General features: G+C 37.3%; 1 protein-coding gene across 1 annotated transcript in view; it reads left to right on the forward strand.

Annotated features, from left to right (window-relative positions):
• Positions 1–19,093, forward strand: part of DNAH6 (dynein axonemal heavy chain 6) — a 257,043-nt gene that overhangs the window by 177,889 nt on the left and 60,061 nt on the right. The window contains exons 55-57 of the mRNA XM_063458711.1: positions 8,255–8,458; positions 10,521–10,646; positions 16,430–16,594. Of these exons, the coding sequence (XP_063314781.1) occupies positions 8,255–8,458; positions 10,521–10,646; positions 16,430–16,594 (495 nt within the window). The remainder of the gene's footprint in view (positions 1–8,254; positions 8,459–10,520; positions 10,647–16,429; positions 16,595–19,093) is intronic.

The following is a 19,093-nucleotide window of genomic DNA, read 5'->3' on the forward strand; positions in this document are numbered from 1 at the left end:
TGACCCATTAGGTCAAGCTATTTATTTCACCACATTAGCTAGATTGCATTAAGTGGCAAATGGCTCAACTTTCCTAGTCTATCTACTTATACAGTGACAGGTTCTTCATGATGTAACTGACTGACTGCGATTTGGGGGTGATGACATCTGCTGAGCTCTACATGGGATATGCACATTTACTAACTAGTTACAAAAGGATAAAACCATTTGGGCCAAGGAATAGTAAATCCTGAAAATATTATCCTTGCCTTTCATGAAAGGGTTAATTAGATTTTTAAAATTATTTTCTGAAAGCTTTTAGGATATGAAACACCCTTAATTAGTATAACAAACTTGAAATTGCCGATTTAAATGCCAAAATCAATTACAAAACAGTTATCATTCTTGGTGTAAAAGGTAACCTGTTCTCTTGATGTAGTTCTGTTAACACATGCATGTGTCTAAGTAATCAACTTGTCAGCTTAATCCACCTGAATAATTTTCTTGTATATAAATTTATAAATTGACTGGAAAAAATATAATTGAAAACACACTATATATGAATAATGCAAAAGGATGCGCAGGTATGGGCATAAGCAAATGACTTGATATAGTTGGGCACCTTACAGATATTGTTAAAGCGTCTCAGTGTACTGTAATGATAAGTATGCTACATTTATTGACTGCTTCATTAGTATCTTTTTCTACATATGTTCTGGAAGCTTTCTACAGTAAGCAAACAAAGCGATTGATTACCTCAATTGGCATTGATGAGCATCATGGAAATGTCATCATGTTTACTAAAGTAGAAGAAATCTTGTTATCTTGTTGGTATTCAATCATGTTTGTTACTGTGATATAAAAATAGATTAAGAGGCACTTAGATCTGATATGTCTCAATCTTGCATGATGAATATTGATTAAACATGAGCAAAATTATCATTACAGATACATTCTTCACCACATCTCATCGTGTTAGAGCTGTATACAAGTAGAGCAGAGTTGTATTCAGGGTACTAAATTCTCCTCTGCTCCTTCACATAAATCACCTAAATGACACCGGCAGCATGGGTTCTCTGATATTAGTCTGTCTGCATTTAATATTTTTATCGCATTCTAAAATGCTACGTGAAATATTTTTTTTTCAATATGAGAAACATCTCCATCACACTTTTCATGAACGTAAATAATTTTTTGCGACTTTGCTAAATACCGTATTTCACCGCATTATACTCAGCACCGCATAATGGATTTTCAGTCCACAAATTTATTCAAATCCAATTAATCACGTAATAGTCACATAACTGAAAATTGTTGTTTTTCTTGTGAGACATCCTTTTTTTTTTTTTTTTTTTTGCCAATCTTTATTTTAAATTTTAAATTGTTCAGACAATTCAGGGTAATCTATGCATACACCAGCCACCAAACGAGGTGCAATGAAGTAACAATACGGAACATATGAACATAGTTACAGGTTACATTTATAGTGACAAAGATCTGATTCTGGGCACAGGAAGGGTTCGAGGGATGAACTGGTAACATGGGTGTCAAACCGAAGTGTATTTGTGTATCAGCGTATATAAGCGGGGTCCCGTGTATGAGAGTTTTCAAATTATGCTATGTTCCGCCATGGGGGATAGATGAAGCTGCGGTCAGGGATATGGCCGAGGCCAACATCATATGCAGATTGAGGCTTAATGCAAGGAGGCTCCCTCCTAGCCTGTATGTTGGGGTGGGTATCTCACTGCCAAGGGTTTGTGCTGTAATCGGGCTCTATTACATTGATATCCTGCATTGAGTGCTGTTGTATGGGAAGTGGCTGCTGTGCTTAGGTTTGCTGTTAAACAGCTTATGGGTTCAGGCGGATAAGGGGAGCTAAAAGTTAGTTGGGTTTACAAGACAGTCTGCAGGGCAGTAGCATTTTGAGGTGTTTGAGACTGTCTAAGAATGCATTTCCGTGATAGTGATAAATAATGACATGTTGGATTGTTAGTGGCTAGCAAGTTTACAGTCTTAAAACATGTTGCGTACATTGTATCGCCTAGATCTATCGTTCTTGTCAGGGGCGGCAAAGGCTTCTCATGAATACATGGGCCCTACATAGGGGAGTCTGAGAATCGTATTAGTAAATCATGTCGTCCTGTCAGAGGCCTACATGGGTCGACAGTCAATAGACGCTGCGAGGCTAAGTGCTGTGACCTGAAGGCCTGATCGCCCTGTGGGGTATGGAGTGTATCGGTCATGGTACGCATTAAGTGTAATGTTGAAGTTAACTTTTATTGTATAATCCCCTGGACAGCGGGTGTAGTTAAGTAGTAGCATGAGAGGGGAGGTTGTGGAGGGAGAGAGGAAGGGGTGGGAATTGGGGGGGGACTCGGCTCCCCACCCCGCCCGACGAGAGTAACAGCAGCACGGGTGCATTTTTCCAGCCTACCGTATAGCATTGCCGTTAGGGATTCCATGTTATAGATCTCACCAATTTTATTCATCCATTGCGGGAAGGTGGGCGCACCCCTTTGCTTCCATAGTGCAGGAATTAGGGATTTTGCGGCCGTCAGTAGGTGTTTCGTCAGGGATTTTTTTATCCCTGTGTTCGTGTGGTGTAGGGGCAGACTTTCTTATTCTTGAAAACTGATGGCGGACATCGTACTGATCTTATACTTAAGACAGGATTTATTACCGATCAGTTTTTTGTATTTTAGTGCATTTGTTTAATGCATTATAAATTGTGCATGTTACATAGTTACATAGTTACATAGTTACATAGCTGAAAAGAGACTTGCGTCCATCAAGTTCAGCCTTCCTCACATATGCTTTTGCTGTTGATCCAAAAGAAGGCAAAAAACCCAGTCTGAAGCGCTTCCAATTTTGCAACAAACTAGGAAAAAGTTCCTTCTTGACCCCAAAATAGCAGTCAGATGTCTCCTTGGATCAAGCAGCTATTATCCCACTAATTAGAAATTGTATCCCTGTATGTTATGTTTTTGCAAGTATTTATCCAATTGCAATTTAAACATCTGTATAGACTCTGACAAAACCACCTCTTTCGGCAATGAGTTCCATATCCTTATTGCTCTTACTGTAAAAAAAACTGTTCTTTGCCTTAGATGAAATCTCCTTTCTTCAAGCCTAAATGTGTGACCTCGTGTCCTATGTATAGCCCTGTTTATGAATAGATTTCCAGATAATGGTTTGTACTGGCCCCGAATATATTTGTATAATGTTATCATATCCCCTCTAAGGCGCCGTTTTTCCAAACTGAAGAGATTTAAATTTTTTAACCTTTCTTCATAACTAAAATGCTCCATTCCTTTTATCAATTTTGTAGCTCGTCTCTGCACTTTTTCTAGTGCCATGATATCCTTCTTTAGAACAGGTGCCCAAAATTGCACAGTATATTCAAGGTGTGGTCTTACCAGCGATTTATAAAGAGGCAAAATTATATTTTCATCTCGAGAATTTATGCCCCTATTTATACATGACAAAACCTTACTGGCCTTAGCAACGGCAGATTGACATTGCATATTGCTACCTAATTTGTTGTCTATAACAATTCCCAAATCCTTCTCGTGTGTGGTTATCCCTAGTTCACTACCATTTAGGGTGTAAATTGCTTGTGCATTCTTAACCCCGAAGTGCATAACTTTGCATTTTTCTACGTTAAATTTCGTCTGCCATTTTAGTGCCCAGTCCCCCAATCTATCCAAATCCCTCTGCAGCAAGGCAATATCCTGCTCACATTTTATTACTTTACAAAGTTTTGTGTCATCTGCAAACACTGATACATGGCTTTCAATGCCCATTTCAAGATCATTTAAAAATATGTTAAATAGAAGCGGTCCCAAAACAGAACCCTGAGGGACACCACTTACCACTTTTGTCCAGCTTGAAAATTTACCATTTATGACAACTCGCTGTACTCTATCCTTAAGCCACTGTTCTACCCAAGAACAAGAAAATTCATCTAGACCAATTTCTTTTAATTTGAAGACTAACCTATTGTGAGGAACCGTATCAAATGCCTTGGCAAAATCCAAGTAGATCACATCCACTGCAACACCCTGATCTATATTTCTACTTACTTTTCGTAGAATGCAATTAGGTTAGTTTGACATGACCTATGTTTCATAAAACCATGCTGATTATTGCTAATAAGACAGTTCTTCCCAATGAATTCCTGAATATTATCCCTTAATAGCCGTTCAAATAATTTCCCAGTCACAGAAGTTAAGCTCACAGGTCTATAATTTCCAGGCAAGGATTTTGAACCCTTTTTAAATATAGGAACAACATCTGCCTTCCTCCAATCCTCCGGTACAATACCTGAAACAAAAGAATCTTGAAAAATTAAATACAGAGGTTCACTTATCTCCCCACTTAGCTCCTTAAGTACTCGTGGGTGGATACCGTTACCGTTGCTAAAACAACAGGAGTGTAATGATAATACCCAATACGCAGAGTGAAAATCACCAGAACAATAAAGACAAATAGAAAGTCCTTTGATTGCCATTGGGATGCCCCTTATTTTGATATTGGTGCGGTGGTGTCGGTCTTCCAAAGCCGTAACTTGTGCAGAGATGGCTCTTTGATGGGACCAGATCTGTTGTACTGTGGTTTGGAGCTCAGTCATCTGAGTTTGGACATCAGCAATGTCTCTCTCCAAGGCCTGTACCCGGTCTGTGATGGCTTTCAAGTTGTTTTTTATAGGAGCGAGTCCGGTTGCTAGAATTTTAGGAAAGTCCGTCAACTGGACCTTCAGGTCATATCTGGTCGACGGTGTGGAGTCGGTGGGGGCGTCGGGTTTCATCAGATGAGCGGTTGCTGACTGTTCCGCCCCACTCTGCTCGTCCTGAGGTGCCGGGACATTAGGCTGCGTAGAGGTGATGGGCCTCGGGGCTTCCGCCGGAGCGGGATGAGGCTGCACGGGCCGTTGGAACATTGTCCCGATGTCCCTGTGTTCCGTGGCTGTCGACTTTTGCGAGTGGCGGCCCATAGCTGGCATGTGGGACGGGATGTCGGGTGATGTCCCGTGAGAGACAATGTGGGGTAGGCCCCAGTTTTCCATCTCCGTCTGGGCTGGACCTTAGGTTGGAAAAAGGGCATCGATCGCCTCGGGAGACGGTAGAGATTGCAGCTGGGACCTTTATGGGTCGAGGCGGGCTTTCGATTTTGTGAAATTTATGGTTTTGTGAGTGGTCACAAAGGAGCTCGCATGCATGGCGTCTATTCAGGCTGGTGGTCAAGCTCCGCCCCCTATACTAAAGTTTTAAGAAATTATATAATAATCCAGATAAGGTAAGGCAAAAAGCCTGGACAGGGAGCTATTATGGAGGCACCCAGTTGCAGGATAAATGAATTTCTGCATTATATGTTATTGTTCACACTTCTTAAATATTTGGTAACCATTGGGATAGGTAAACATATTATAAAATTCCTGGGAAGTAGCGGTTCCTCTTTAAGAAAATTTTCTTTCCAGCCAAACTACACTGATCATCCACAACATTAAAACCACTGAAAGGTGAAGTGAATAACATTGGTTATATATTTACAATGGCACCTGACAAGGTGTGTGATATTTTAGGCAGCAAGTGACCAGCCAGTTTTTTAATTCATGTGTTGGAAGCAGGAAAATGGGTAGGTGTAAAGATCTGAATGACTTTAACAAGGGTCAAATAGTGATGGCTAGATGACTGGGTCAGAGCATCTTCAAAATGGTTAGTCTTGTGTGTCGTTCCTGGTATGCAGTGGTTAGTACCTACCAAAAGTGGTGCAAGGAAGAACAACTGTTGAACCAGTGTCAGGGTCATGATACATATAGGGAGGAAAGGCTAACCCACCTGTTCCGATCTCAAAGAACAGCTGCTGTAGCTTAAATTGCTGAAAACCATAATGCTGGAATGCATGATAGAAAGGGATTCAGAACACACAATGCATTGCAGTTTTGCTGCCTATGGGGCTGCACAGCCACAGACCGGTCAGAGTGCCCATGTTGACACCTGTCCACCTCTGAAAATGCCTTCAATGGGAATGTAAGAATCAGAACTGGGCCATGGAGCAATGGAAGAAGGTTACCTGGTCTGATGATTCTTGTTTTATTTTAGATCAGATGGATGACTGGATGTGTTGTTTACTTGGGGAAGAGATTATAGCAGGATACACTATGGGAAGAAGGCAGGCCAGTGAAGGCAGCGTGTTCTTCTGGGTAACCTTTGATCCTGGCATTCATGTGGATGTTTATTTGACACGTACCACCTACCTAGAGATTGTTGCAGACCATGTACACTCCTTAATGGTAATGGTGTTCCCTGATGGTAGTGGCCTCTTTCAGCAGTATAATGCATACTGCAGAAATGGTTTGATGAACATGTCAAAGAGGTCAAGCTGACATCAGATCTTAATCTGATTTAAGGATGGTCTGGAACAACAAATCTGATCCATGGAAGCCCCACCTCCCAACTTGTAGGACTTAAAGGATCTGCTGCTAATGTCTTGGTGCTAGACACCACAGGACATGTTAAGAGGTGTGGATTCCATGCCTTGACGCATCAGAGCTGTTTTAGCAGCACGAGGAAGACTTAAGCGATATTAGGCAGGTAATTTTAATGTGGTTGATCAGTGTATAGCACTATGGGTTTTATTGAAGACATCTAGGCAAAAGAAAGTGCTGTTTGGAAAAATTCTCCAACTCAGCTATTGTCACAGCTTGGCTATTTTTCTTGAATTTTGACATTTGGTTACAAATCATTGCTGCCAAGTTCACTGAACAAATCAGTTTCTAATTTTAAAGTAGACTGCACTAGCGCTTCATTTTTAATTTATCTTTATGTCTTTGGTGGTTTATAAACATAATGCTTGAAATCTATCGTCACCACTGAAACTCTGAATTTTCTTTATAGTATTAGTAGTAATAATAGTTTTAGTATTAGTAGTATTGTTTCATTGTAGTGCTGTCTTTTCCAATGATCTTATTTTAAATGTAATCATTTATCTATTTGAAAATAATTGACTTTTTAAATGCTTTTATTAGCTTCCAAAACGAAATAATCTAAAAGCACAATTTATACAAATAGCTTGAGATGATTAAAACAGATCAATAAGTTTATTAAAAATGACACTTCGTGATTTTAGTTCATATGGGGAAATACTGTCTGTATTTCTGTTTTCATGCACAACATATTCCCTTGTCATAGCTTTCAGATGTCAATTTATGTTCATTGTTATTCTATTCTGTTTTTTTACTTTTACTTTAATGGTTTTTATAACCGTCAATGTCAATCATCTTCACAAACTTCATAAAAGTCTCTTGATTTTGTTATTTTACACTTTGTTCAATATCAGTTTCTGCCTGAATTTCAAATTCAGAATTGAAATTCTTTAGACATATCCTCTCGCTTTCAGCTCATTCTTAACCGTAAAAAAACAAAATACATTTTGGTTCTCTGTAGTTTTCTGAAACCGTGCTGCTGCAAACTAATCACTTCTCGACAAGACACAAGTCCTAAAGCATACCATTGAAGTGTCTTTTTTTTTTTTTACAAAGGAGCACTTCTTCTTGGAACCCAAAAAGGAGTGCTCCCCATCTTCTATCCATGTGCCTCTCTTTTCTAAGAGTTTCTCATTTGTAATGTAAAATCACATGAATATATGTACTAATTATAGTAGTGTTTAGAAAAGTTTTTATGAAATATATGTTTCAGTTCATCAGGAAGTCTCTTAAAATGTTATACACCCATCCATGCCACCTAACCTTACACAATATCCTTGCTGGTTAAAATATTTGGGAGAACCTGAAAAACGCTATGAGTTTGTTAGTTTATTGCTAATGGCCACAAAGCTTTGTATACTCCCAATACCTGGGGCCACTGCTTCTCTTCCAAGCCTTAGGAGTCTGTCCTGGCTTCAAAAGGGATCACTTAAATGAGTTGAGGGCCATTTAATAAAGTAAATAAGTATAGTGTGTGGAATCAACTAGTGAGTTAATAGTCAACTCCTTACTCAGTGAGAGGACATATATTTCACGAGCGGACCTAGAAAGAAGGGACTGATTATTAAGTCTCTAGTTCAAAACTTCAAATTCTCAGATATATCACAACCCCTGCTTTCCTGGATTTTTTGGGGGGTGGTCAAACATCCTATACAACTGTGCAACAAATGGAGGACGATATTTCCAACAATGATCTTACAACTCCTCTGAGAATATCTGTAATCACCACCAAAACACTGATAATTTTTTGTATGCTGATGTACAACATTTTTCTTTTTTATTTAATTTTAGCTGATAGACTGTTGGATAAAAAAGTGCCAAAATTTGCAGATCCCTATCAGCCCAAATTTCAGCTTAATAAATATTTTGGGTGATGCTTATGAAATTCGGCAGTGGAACACAGATGGATTGCCACGAGATCTTGTCTCAACAGAAAATGGTATTTTAGTCACTCGTGGGAGAAGATGGCCTTTGATGATTGATCCCCAAGATCAGGTATACATAGAAACATATCTTTGTCTGTCTAAAATGTGTACTTTAAAGGGACATTATAGTCACCAAAATAACTTTAGCTTAATAAATCAGTTTTGTGTATAGATCATGCCTCTGAAGTTGCATTGCTCAATTCTCTGCCATTTAGAAGATAAATAACTTTTGTTTCTGTTCAAACAAGCCCTAGCCAAACCTCCCCTGGCTGTGACTGACATCCTGCATGGAAACAAAATGGGTTAATTTTCAATCAGATGTAGCTAACTTTAAAGGTTTTTATCTCCTGCTCTCTAAATGTAACTTTAATCATATACAGGAGGCTCCTGCAGGGTGTAGCAAGCTATTAACAGAGCAGGAGATAAGAAAAATTCTAGATTAAACAGAATTTACAATAAAGGAAGTGTAACTGTTAGATGACTCCTTACAAGAAGTGGTAAGGAAGGCTGTGTAAGTTACATGCAGGAAGGTGTGCCTAGGGCTGTATAAACAAAGTAATTTAACTCCTAAATGGCAGACAATTGAGCAGTAAAACTGCAGTGGCATGATCTACATACCAAAACATGCTTCAGTAAGCTAAAGTTGTTTTGGTGACTATAATGTCCCTTTAAATTTCATATGATATTAATTCAGAAAGGAAATGTTAATTAAAGTTAATATATTTGAATATACCTCCCACAATCTAATCTTACTATAGTAATATGCGCATTTCTTCTAAAAACAAATATTATTTAGATTTTTTGTATTATTAATCATTAGAAAATATACAATTATTTTATTTTTTACTATTTTTTTTATTGATTTATCTCACTTGCATTACCAATTTTCATTCACTGTCACTCAAATTTGCATGCATTTGTGTAAATGCCCAAATTCTTGAATATGTATATTTTAGTTAGTTGACGCACAAATGCAATAAACATTTCTAGGCAAGCATTATTATACTCTCTGAACTTCCAGAGCAAATCTTAAAAAATATATGCAAGGGAAAAAAATATATAAAAGTGTTGCAGTGGCACAAAATGTCTGTGCACATATGTGTGAATCAATTAGCTACAGGAGACTAAACACTGAAACTGTTTTAGAATGGCCAAATGGGAAAATGAAAAGAGCCCATGGAGTATTTAAGAATGCAATCACAAAAATATGTTGCACAGGTAATATAGATAGTAACACATGCAGGGAGGTTTACTAAACAGAATTGTATAGAATTGCAAGGGATTTATGAATTGTAATAATTTCAGCATTTTACAACATGCATCAGTGGCATGTAAATAATTTGACTTGATTGCAAATCTTTAATGAATAAAAATTATAACTATATATAAAAAACTGTAGATAGACATATTCATTAGCAGTCAATAGTCAAAAAATGACAAATATTTTATATTCCCATAAACCTAAGGAAGACATTTTACAAAGTAAATGATTCATTGATATTGCAAATAGTATATAGAAAGGACACAGTTATTAATAATACTAAGCCTGCACATATACAGGACATAAAGTGTATGTATGTGTGCAAATGTAGGTGGAAGTGAAACTTGTTACTGGGAAGGTAGCATAGTTTTTTTCAAACTAATATGGTTGTAAATAACAGAGACACAATGTCACAGGAACAAAAGACCCTAGAATAATTAACGAATGCTCCAAACGCTTCAGATTTCCAGAGTTGTAAAATAGTCTATAGTATGCTCACTGAGCTACAGTGCTATAAGCATGTGTAATATCTAATATCCATAGGAGAATTAGGTACACCAGCTTTGTTTAAAAAAAAAAAAAAAAAAAAAAAAAGGGTGCCTGCAAAATAGCAAAGTTGTATACCAGGTTCTCCTTAGTTCCTCCTATTCAGACCAAAATGTGCAGCATTTATAAGAAAGTCATCCAATGTATGATTGTCCAGACACTTTAAATATACCTGTTTTTTATGCCACTGCTTCACCCTTTTCTACAGTTAAATGCTGTGCTCCTTTGTAATAGATCTCATGGGGTCTTCAGAGATTTAAATCCTTCATTCCCTGCCAAAAACCCTTATTAAATGGTCATTAATTATTGTAATATTTTGTCTCAGGCAAATCGTTGGATAAGAAATAAAGAAACCAAGAATGGCTTGAAAGTTATAAAACTTACCGACGCAGGCTTCCTACGAACACTTGAAAATGCTATCAGACTTGGTTTGCCTGTTTTGCTAGAAGAGGTGCGTATTGCATATATGTTTCGGTGGTCATGTCTTTGTCTTAAGATAGCTATAAGAAAAGCTGAAGCTTCTGTCGACTTGAAAATAACATATTTTCTATTTACTTTAGGATGTAAAGTTATTCCTACAAAAGGGTATCTGCAGAGGTGCAGAAAATGTGTTACGTAAAATGATTACTTCAATATCTTTCACAATATGTGTTAAATCATGTTCAGGTTCTAGCTAGCAATATTCATGGATACGTTTTTACAGTGGATGTCTTTCACACAACTTATTAATGGGGCCATTTCGGTACACTGAACACACAAGAAACATCTAATATATTCTAAGCACCTACACAAGTAGTTTAGATAGCAGCCTATATTGTTAACTGAGGTTACCGTTATTCCATGGTCTGCTTTGTTGTCATATTTATCACTGAGTAAACAAAGGCCTATTTCAGCAAGATTTCAATTGCCCATGTAATTCATGGAACAAATGGCCCTTTTCATTTTTTGCTCTTGTCATTGCCATTCATGTGATTTTTTTTTCTTTCTCATATTGTCCTGTATATTTAGGATTGGGATTCCTTGATATGACTGATCTATGTCTTGTAAAAACCCATATGACAACAAGCATATCTCACATACAGCTGTAGTTAAAGACAAACCAATTTCCAAGATATTATTGCTGTTAGCAATTCAATTAGTATGCAGTACTGTGCTTTGTCCCAATACAACAACCTTTGCTGAGTCCCAGTTTAATTAGCATTTACTCTTGGTTTTGCATTGTTTGTTGTTGCACATTTCCTACATTTTGTTGCTGGTCGAGTGAAGAAAATAATTTCCTCTGTTATCGAGCTACTAGTTAAAACAATTATATCCTTTAATAATTAACTCACGCTTGACCTAATAGCATCAAACCTTCTTTCAATGACTTCCTCCCGTGGGCTATCCCAGTGGGCTAATTCTCCAATGCATGTAGTTGGCAATAACCTTGATTTTATTTTTTCATATATATGAGCAGTCTTTAATCTCTGTAACACTTCATTATCTCTCTCAGATCACCACCTCGTACCATTTGTTCTTGACAGGCCCCTCATCCAATATTCCCTGCCTAACCCTCCTCAACTCAGGAGGAACCTGAATTCTCTTGACCTCTGGCAACTGTTAGCTGATGTCCTCTCATCCATCCCAACCTTCTCCTGTCCCTCTCTGGCTATCTCCTCATAATACTAACCTCACCTCTGCCCTGGATGATGCAAATCTGCTCCAAATATATGCCCTAAAGAGGACACTGCAACAGTGGCATACTAAGTCAACCCGCTTCCTACAGAAATGCTCCTGTCCAGCTGAAGCTGCTGGAGGAAGTTTCAAAACCTATCAGATGTATTACCATTATAAGTTAATCTTGCATTCATACAGCACAGCCCTCACCCTTGCTAAACAATCATACTTTTCCGCTCCCACAGTTCCAGGCATCTCTGTACCTTCAACTCTCTTCTTCGCACTGCTGTGGCCACCCTTCAAACTAACCTTTCAGACGACAGCTTTGCATGTTATTTTACTGACAAGGTTAACCAATTAAGGAAATAAATCAACTCCCTTCGCTCCTCTTTCTCTCAACCACACTTGGACCATGCATTTCCTACCCTTCAGGCTTTCTACCTGGCTAATGAACAGGAGGTGGCTGTTCTTTTTCTTTCGCCTTGCTTTACCACTTGTCTGCCTGATCCCATCCCATCTAACCTTATAATCAGATCTCTCTTCCCTTGTCTTGTGCCACACTTAACACATATCTTCAACCACTCTCTTCTGGCATTGTCCCCGCTTCCCTTAAACATGCTACTTTGTACCTGTCCTAAAATATCCATCTCTTGACCCATCTTTCCTGTCTAATTATCATCCCATATCTCTGCTCCCTTTCTTCTAAAAGTTTCTGGAATGACTTGTCTTTACCCATCTGGCTCGCTTTCCCAATTTAAACTCTCTCCTCGACCCTCTTCAATCTGGCTTCTGCCCTCTCCATTCTACTGAAACCGCTCTTATCTCATCGCAGCTAACTCCAAAGGCCACTACTCTATACTAATTATTCTTGACCTCACTGCTGCCTTTGACACTGTTGCTCATGTCCTCCTTCTCAGACTCTCCAATCTAATTGGTCTCTAAGACACTGTCCTCTCTGGATTTTCATCCTATCTCTCCCAACATTCAGTTTCTCCTTTTCTAATAACACCTCCTTCGTTAGTCCTGTCTCGGTCTCAGTCCACCAAGGATCTGTTCTTGGCCCCATTTTGTTTTCTCTTTAAACTGCCTCTCTTGGCAAACATAATAATTCCTTTGGATTCTGCTACCACCTGTATGCCGATGACACAGAAATATATCCTTCCTCCCCTAATCTCTCCCCTACTGTCCTAGGACGTATAACCGATTGCCTTTCTTCCATCTCTGATGGGATGTCCTCCTACTTTCTGAAACTCAGTCTCTCTAAACTGAGCTCCTTGTTTATCCTCCTTATAATACTAATCCTCCTCTTTCTCTCTCCTTGCAAGTTACATGCATCAGCCCATCCTTACAAGCTCTCTGTCTTGGAATTATCTTTGATTCTTTTATTCTTGCCTCACCTTTATGCCTGACATCCAGTGTGTTGCCGCATCCTGTCGATCCCACCTTAAAAACATGGCCCGCATTCTCCTCTTTTTTTTTTTTGACATTTTATTTTTTATTTCATATTTTAGTTATTTTCAATCATTTTAAACAATTGCAAATTATAGTATCTGAATATTCTTTAGTCAATATTCAATCCATATAAAATTTTACTTTCAGAGAAAAAAAAAAGAGGAAAATACAGACCTCTTTTTAAAGTAGTATTTGACATTAAGAAATTCAGTAATACATACAGGTTTACAATGTAACACAAAACAATATAGCAGCAAAGTAGGAAAAGAAGAAAAAAACATCCGAAAAAACAGAAAAATATCCTAAGTAGAGTGGAAGGAGCATTAAATATATCTCATAAATGTTGTAAATTTTTCAATGTTCATGGAATTAATCCACTTCTAACTGATCAACAGTATTTCTTATATCAATCAGCTCAATACATTTTAACCAAACAGATACCTTATTGCTCAATTTTTGTTTGCTTAGCTCCATTTTAATCTGAAACTCGAGTTGATTTTTAACTTTCTTCCAGGAGATTTCTGAATCTTTTTTCCACCATCTCGCAATTACTATTTTAACAGCTAAAAAGAGATGTATAAGAGTTGCTTTTAATTTGTCATACGTGGCCAATTCAAATGTAACAAGACTACCTCTGGGGAAATTATCAACTCGAGTTTTAGGTTATTGGATATGAAGTTCTGTATTTTCAACCACAGATTTTTTCATTTGTGACAGTCCCACCAAACATGTCTAAAATTTCCTCTAGTACTGCCACACCTCCAGCAGATGGGGTTAGTTAATGGATATATTTTGTTCAATTTCGCTGGTACTAAGTACCACCTATTTAAAACTTTAAAGTGTGTTTCTAGCAAGTTCAATGAATGTATGTTTCGCATTCTCCTCTTTTTTACATAAAATTCTGTTCATGATATAGTAATTTCTCGCACTGATTACCGTAATTCACTCCTAATTGGTCTCCCCAGAAACAGTACTGCCTCACTCATTACAGACTATAATAAATGCTGCTGCCAGGCTAATTTCCTCTCCTGTCATTCCTATTACACCTTGTCCCTCTCTTTCAATTCTTTCACTGGCTTCCTGTACTCTATAGAAGTAAATTCAAAATACTAACCCTTACCTATAAAGCTCTAGCCCCTATTACATTTATTTCATTCATAGGTACGCCCCTTCTTGGTTTCCTGTCTGCCAGGGATCTTCACCTTTTTGCTGCTTGCACCCTTACTGCTAACTTGCACTTGCAGAACTCCTTATCTTTTGGAACTGCCAGCCTACCCCATAAGTCTTCAGTCATTATAGAAGTCCCTCAAAACCCATCTCGGGAAAGGTTATGGCCTCTCAGAGTAACTTATAATTCACAAATTTCTTGGGCTTTCTTTACACCTTAAGGACAGTTGACATGTGTGACATGTCATGATTCCCTTTTATTCCAGAAGTTTGGTCCTTAAGGGGTTAAAGTGCCACACTCCACTCTCACCTTCCAGTTCTGCTACATTACCACCTTGTCATGTTGTTGCTATCCACCTCGATGCCCTTTATATTGTGTTTTTATAGCCTACCTCTTCTAAATTGCAAGCTTGTCTGAGCAGGGTCCTCATCAAACTATTGTTCCTGTAAAATTGTCTCATTTATTGTTTAATTTACACCTCTTTAATATTGTACAGAGCTGTGGAACAAGTTAGGTCTATATAAATACCAATAATAATATTAAAATAATAATATAAATCTTATAATATTTGAATTGTAACATAATATCAGTTTATACTGTCACCTTGTTTCATTTTAATTAATTAAGCTAGGAACAGCCTAACAACAAGTGTTTGGGGAGGAGGGTGGCAGGTGTAAGTTGGGGCAGTGAAATTCAAAAACAATCCACAGGCTACACAGCACAGGTGCTATTTATTCATGTTTATTGGTACACATAGGATACATAAAAACATGCAACATTTTGACCTACATGGCCTTATGATGCATGATTAAGTCAGTGTAGCCCAAAATGTTGTATGTGTTTCTGTATCCTGTGAACAATAATAAACGTGAACATAGCATCTGAACTGTAAAGCCCATGGATTGTTCCTGAATTTTACTGTGGGGGACTGTGGCTTCCTGTGCACAGTGCTCAAGCCTTGAGTGTCTTTCTTTTGGGACTTTCCTGAGCACCACACTTACCTGTAAGTTGGTGCAGTGATTCAAGTACATATAACTACTAGTACCTACTCGGGAATAACGGTTCCAGATTACCAGAATTGGATTTCACAGTGCTGTCTGGCAATATGTGGAATTTACCTGCGGTATGAAATCTGTTAATTAATCACAGCAGTACAGTTGGAATGCCAGCTATAATAATTGATTTTACACAGATAGAACATTAATTCCACATACTATTGGGCAACAATGCCTAGCCTCTTCCCTAAATCTTCGACATTCATTAACATGGCCATCTGGCATGGCCTCACTTAAGTACCACTTGCCAGTAGCGTAAAATTAATGTAGCCATTTAAGTAATTGCATCATATGTCATAACGTATAGCGCCTGTGAGTGTAACTGTCTGAATGCCAGAGAATTTTACAACTCACAACCCCTTTTTATTGATATTGTGTAAACTGTTTACCATACTTGGTCATCAGGCCCGTTAAAGATACAAGGAAGCTATTATTAATGAATACCAATAGGGGTTGTCTAATTGACATGGAATACTTGGCTTTAACTGAGAACAGTGTGTGTGCGAATCCTGAATTACTGGAAATGTATCCACAGACCCATTAATTTCAAGATAATATTAGAGTGCTCCGTAAAGAAAAGCTTCAACATATGCATTTGTAATCAACAAGATGCATAACATAATTTGACTTTATACATTGCATATATCACAAAACAGTATTCAAATATAAAATGTCAGTAAAACATCTAAATTTCCAATGATCAAAGTGATTCTTCTTAGTAATTACATTCAAATATTATTATTAAACACATAACTATTATATGAAAGCAACAACTGGTGGTGAAATAACAGAAGCCAAAACTACATCCTCATCCTTTTTCTTAGTAATATGATATGCAGTTAAATATTTATTATGAACACACACATTTTATTTTAATTAGATTTTTTTTTTTTTTTATTAAAGCTGAAGGAAAGCCTTGATCCTTCTTTGGAGCCAGTACTTTTGAAGCAGACCTTTGTGTCAGGCGGGAGGACTCTAATTCGACTTGGTGACTCTGACATTGATTATGATAAGAATTTTAGATTCTACATGACGACCAAAATGCCAAATCCACATTATCTTCCTGAGGTAAGAAATACCAGACATTCTAAAAACATTTTATGTGACATATCAAAAGGAATGTTATTTGGTCAAATCACATTAAATATGTGTAGCAGTTAATTAAGGTTAAAAAGTTAACTATGCAGTTAGAGCACCTAAAAAAATACTTTTTCTGACTCTGACATATCTTTTGACCTTGTTATAATTGGTAAATTCTATTATGTGTGTCTATCACTGTTGCATATATGATTTAAACTTTTACAATCAAGACTTAAGTGTAGTAGAAATGCATGTAAATTATAAATAATAGAGTATTCATTCTGATCATCTCCCTATAAGCCTTAAACAGCTTTAATTTAATCGATTTAAATGATTAAATGGTAAAATTGATGATAAACGTGCTCAGCTCTAATTTAATCAAGGTCTATGTATTTGCCAAAGGAATAGCATTCCCATATTTCCTATTCCTGAACGTGATCTAGATGAGTGCTGCTGCTTTGTGGACAGCCAACTTGTTGTCATTGTTGATTGCTCTGAAAGCCTTTGAAGCATGTGTAAGGGTGGAAGTTGAGAAGAAGCAGATATTTTAGACTTTGCCACAGAATATTATGGCCTTCAGAGACAGCCACGTTTCGCCACCCTCAATAACTACACTTTCAAAGTCAGTAGCACCTCACAGGGCACCAGTGTTGCTCCAACGCCTTTCCTCTCAACTTCCTGCGGTTGGCGCAGTGTTACATTGTCCTTCTCATTCTTCCCTAGCCCTTTCTTGTGGCATCTATGGCAGAATATTGTCTATATAGGCCACTAAAATATTAATGGAATCATTTTACCAAACTTGGTCTGCTCTATTCTGCCAGTGGGAAAAGATTAAACTGCTCAAATTGGCCATATTGGTTGATCATCAGAAAGGCTCTGGGATAGAAAATTAATTTGCTACATTTTGTTTCTTTTCTCAGCTCTTGTTCTCGTAAATTGAGACTCTCCTCTAATAATAACACTTTCTTAGATTATTATTATTTCACTGTGGCTTAATGCCACATTGATGCCTATTGTTACTAGAGCACTGTACTTATTTTGAGTATTGTAGCACAGTACTTATCCCAAATATTATCTTGTTCTGACTCTCTAGTGTCTCAAATGCTATTGCATGCAGATTACCTGCATTGCATGTCCATAAATCTTTCTGTTTCAGCATGCTTAAATACCTCATTCAGGGCTTACTTATTGATAAGCACTAAACAAATTCATTATATAAAGAATGGATACATTGGAGTGCCTTGCAGATTGAACAAATTAACCTTTCTTGTGCCCCATGGCTATCTTTAAAATTAGGATTAAAATTCGGATTTACCTACATCTACCTCTGAACTATACCTGCAAATGTCATAAGTAGGAAAAAAAAATAGACTGGACTTTTTCTAGTTGGAATGAGAGACAGAAAACTCTTTATGCACTCACAAGCTCATAGGTCTAAAATGGCTGCCTCACTTAATATGCCCTTGGAATTGTCTGAGGAGGAGGATGGGACTCTCTTTCGTACCTTTTGTGGATCAAGGAAAGTGATTTGATCTCTTCTAGCAGGGAATCCAAACACTTTGACAACTAAAGACAACTTGCACTTTAAGGAACTCTCTGGACAGGCTAACTTTTATGCATTTGGTGTTTTGATCTTACTAGTATGCTGTATATTTTGCATGCTGAAATCTTTAAGTTTGCTGCTAAGAGTGTCTTTAGAGAGTCACAGATGTTTCATACACAATGAGTGCCTTGGTATACTAAATAAGCTTTCAAAACCTACCTATGTTAAAAGCCTTTTATTAAAAGATGTAAGGAGAACTTACTGTCCTCTGTTAGTCTATAGTCTGAGTTGCAGAATATTTAAAAAAAAATGTAGTCATGATTGGTGAAGAGGTTACAGGAAATAAACAGCTGGGCTACTTTTCTTATTTTATTTTGGATAACAAGAATGTCAAAAGTATAATAATACTAATTGCTTTGACAAACCACATGGAGAGATCTCAGCATAAAAGAGCACTTGTCAAACAAAACATATGGAGATAGTGAATTTTAAATGGAATTAAACATGTAACAAGCTTGTTAAATATGTGCTGCATTTTGAAGATTAGAATTATGTCTGAGCTAATAAAAATAATTGATTCTAAAGATTATAGGTACGTTGCCTGCAGCATTTAGTGCTTCACTGGGCTGGCAAATGATTATTTTGTTAGTTAATATTCTATTCTAATATTCTATTCTGTAAAGATAAAATTACCTTTTTGGGCAGTGTGCAATGTGTAGGTAAAATGCAACACAAATAAGCTGAAATAAAAATTTTATTTGATATTTGGAGACATCAAATCATTTTATATATTTAATGAATCGTTTAGATTTTATTTAAAATTAGCGATATGACTAGTGTACCCATAATCTTAGGGCAGGACTAGAACATAAGTTTGTCGGCCATAGTATGATAGAAACATCACTGTTAAATACAGATTACAGAGTTGAAAGGCATTTACCATG

Source organism: Pelobates fuscus, chromosome 6 (assembly GCF_036172605.1).
Source record: "Pelobates fuscus isolate aPelFus1 chromosome 6, aPelFus1.pri, whole genome shotgun sequence".
In the NCBI taxonomy this organism is placed as follows: domain Eukaryota; kingdom Metazoa; phylum Chordata; class Amphibia; order Anura; family Pelobatidae; genus Pelobates; species Pelobates fuscus.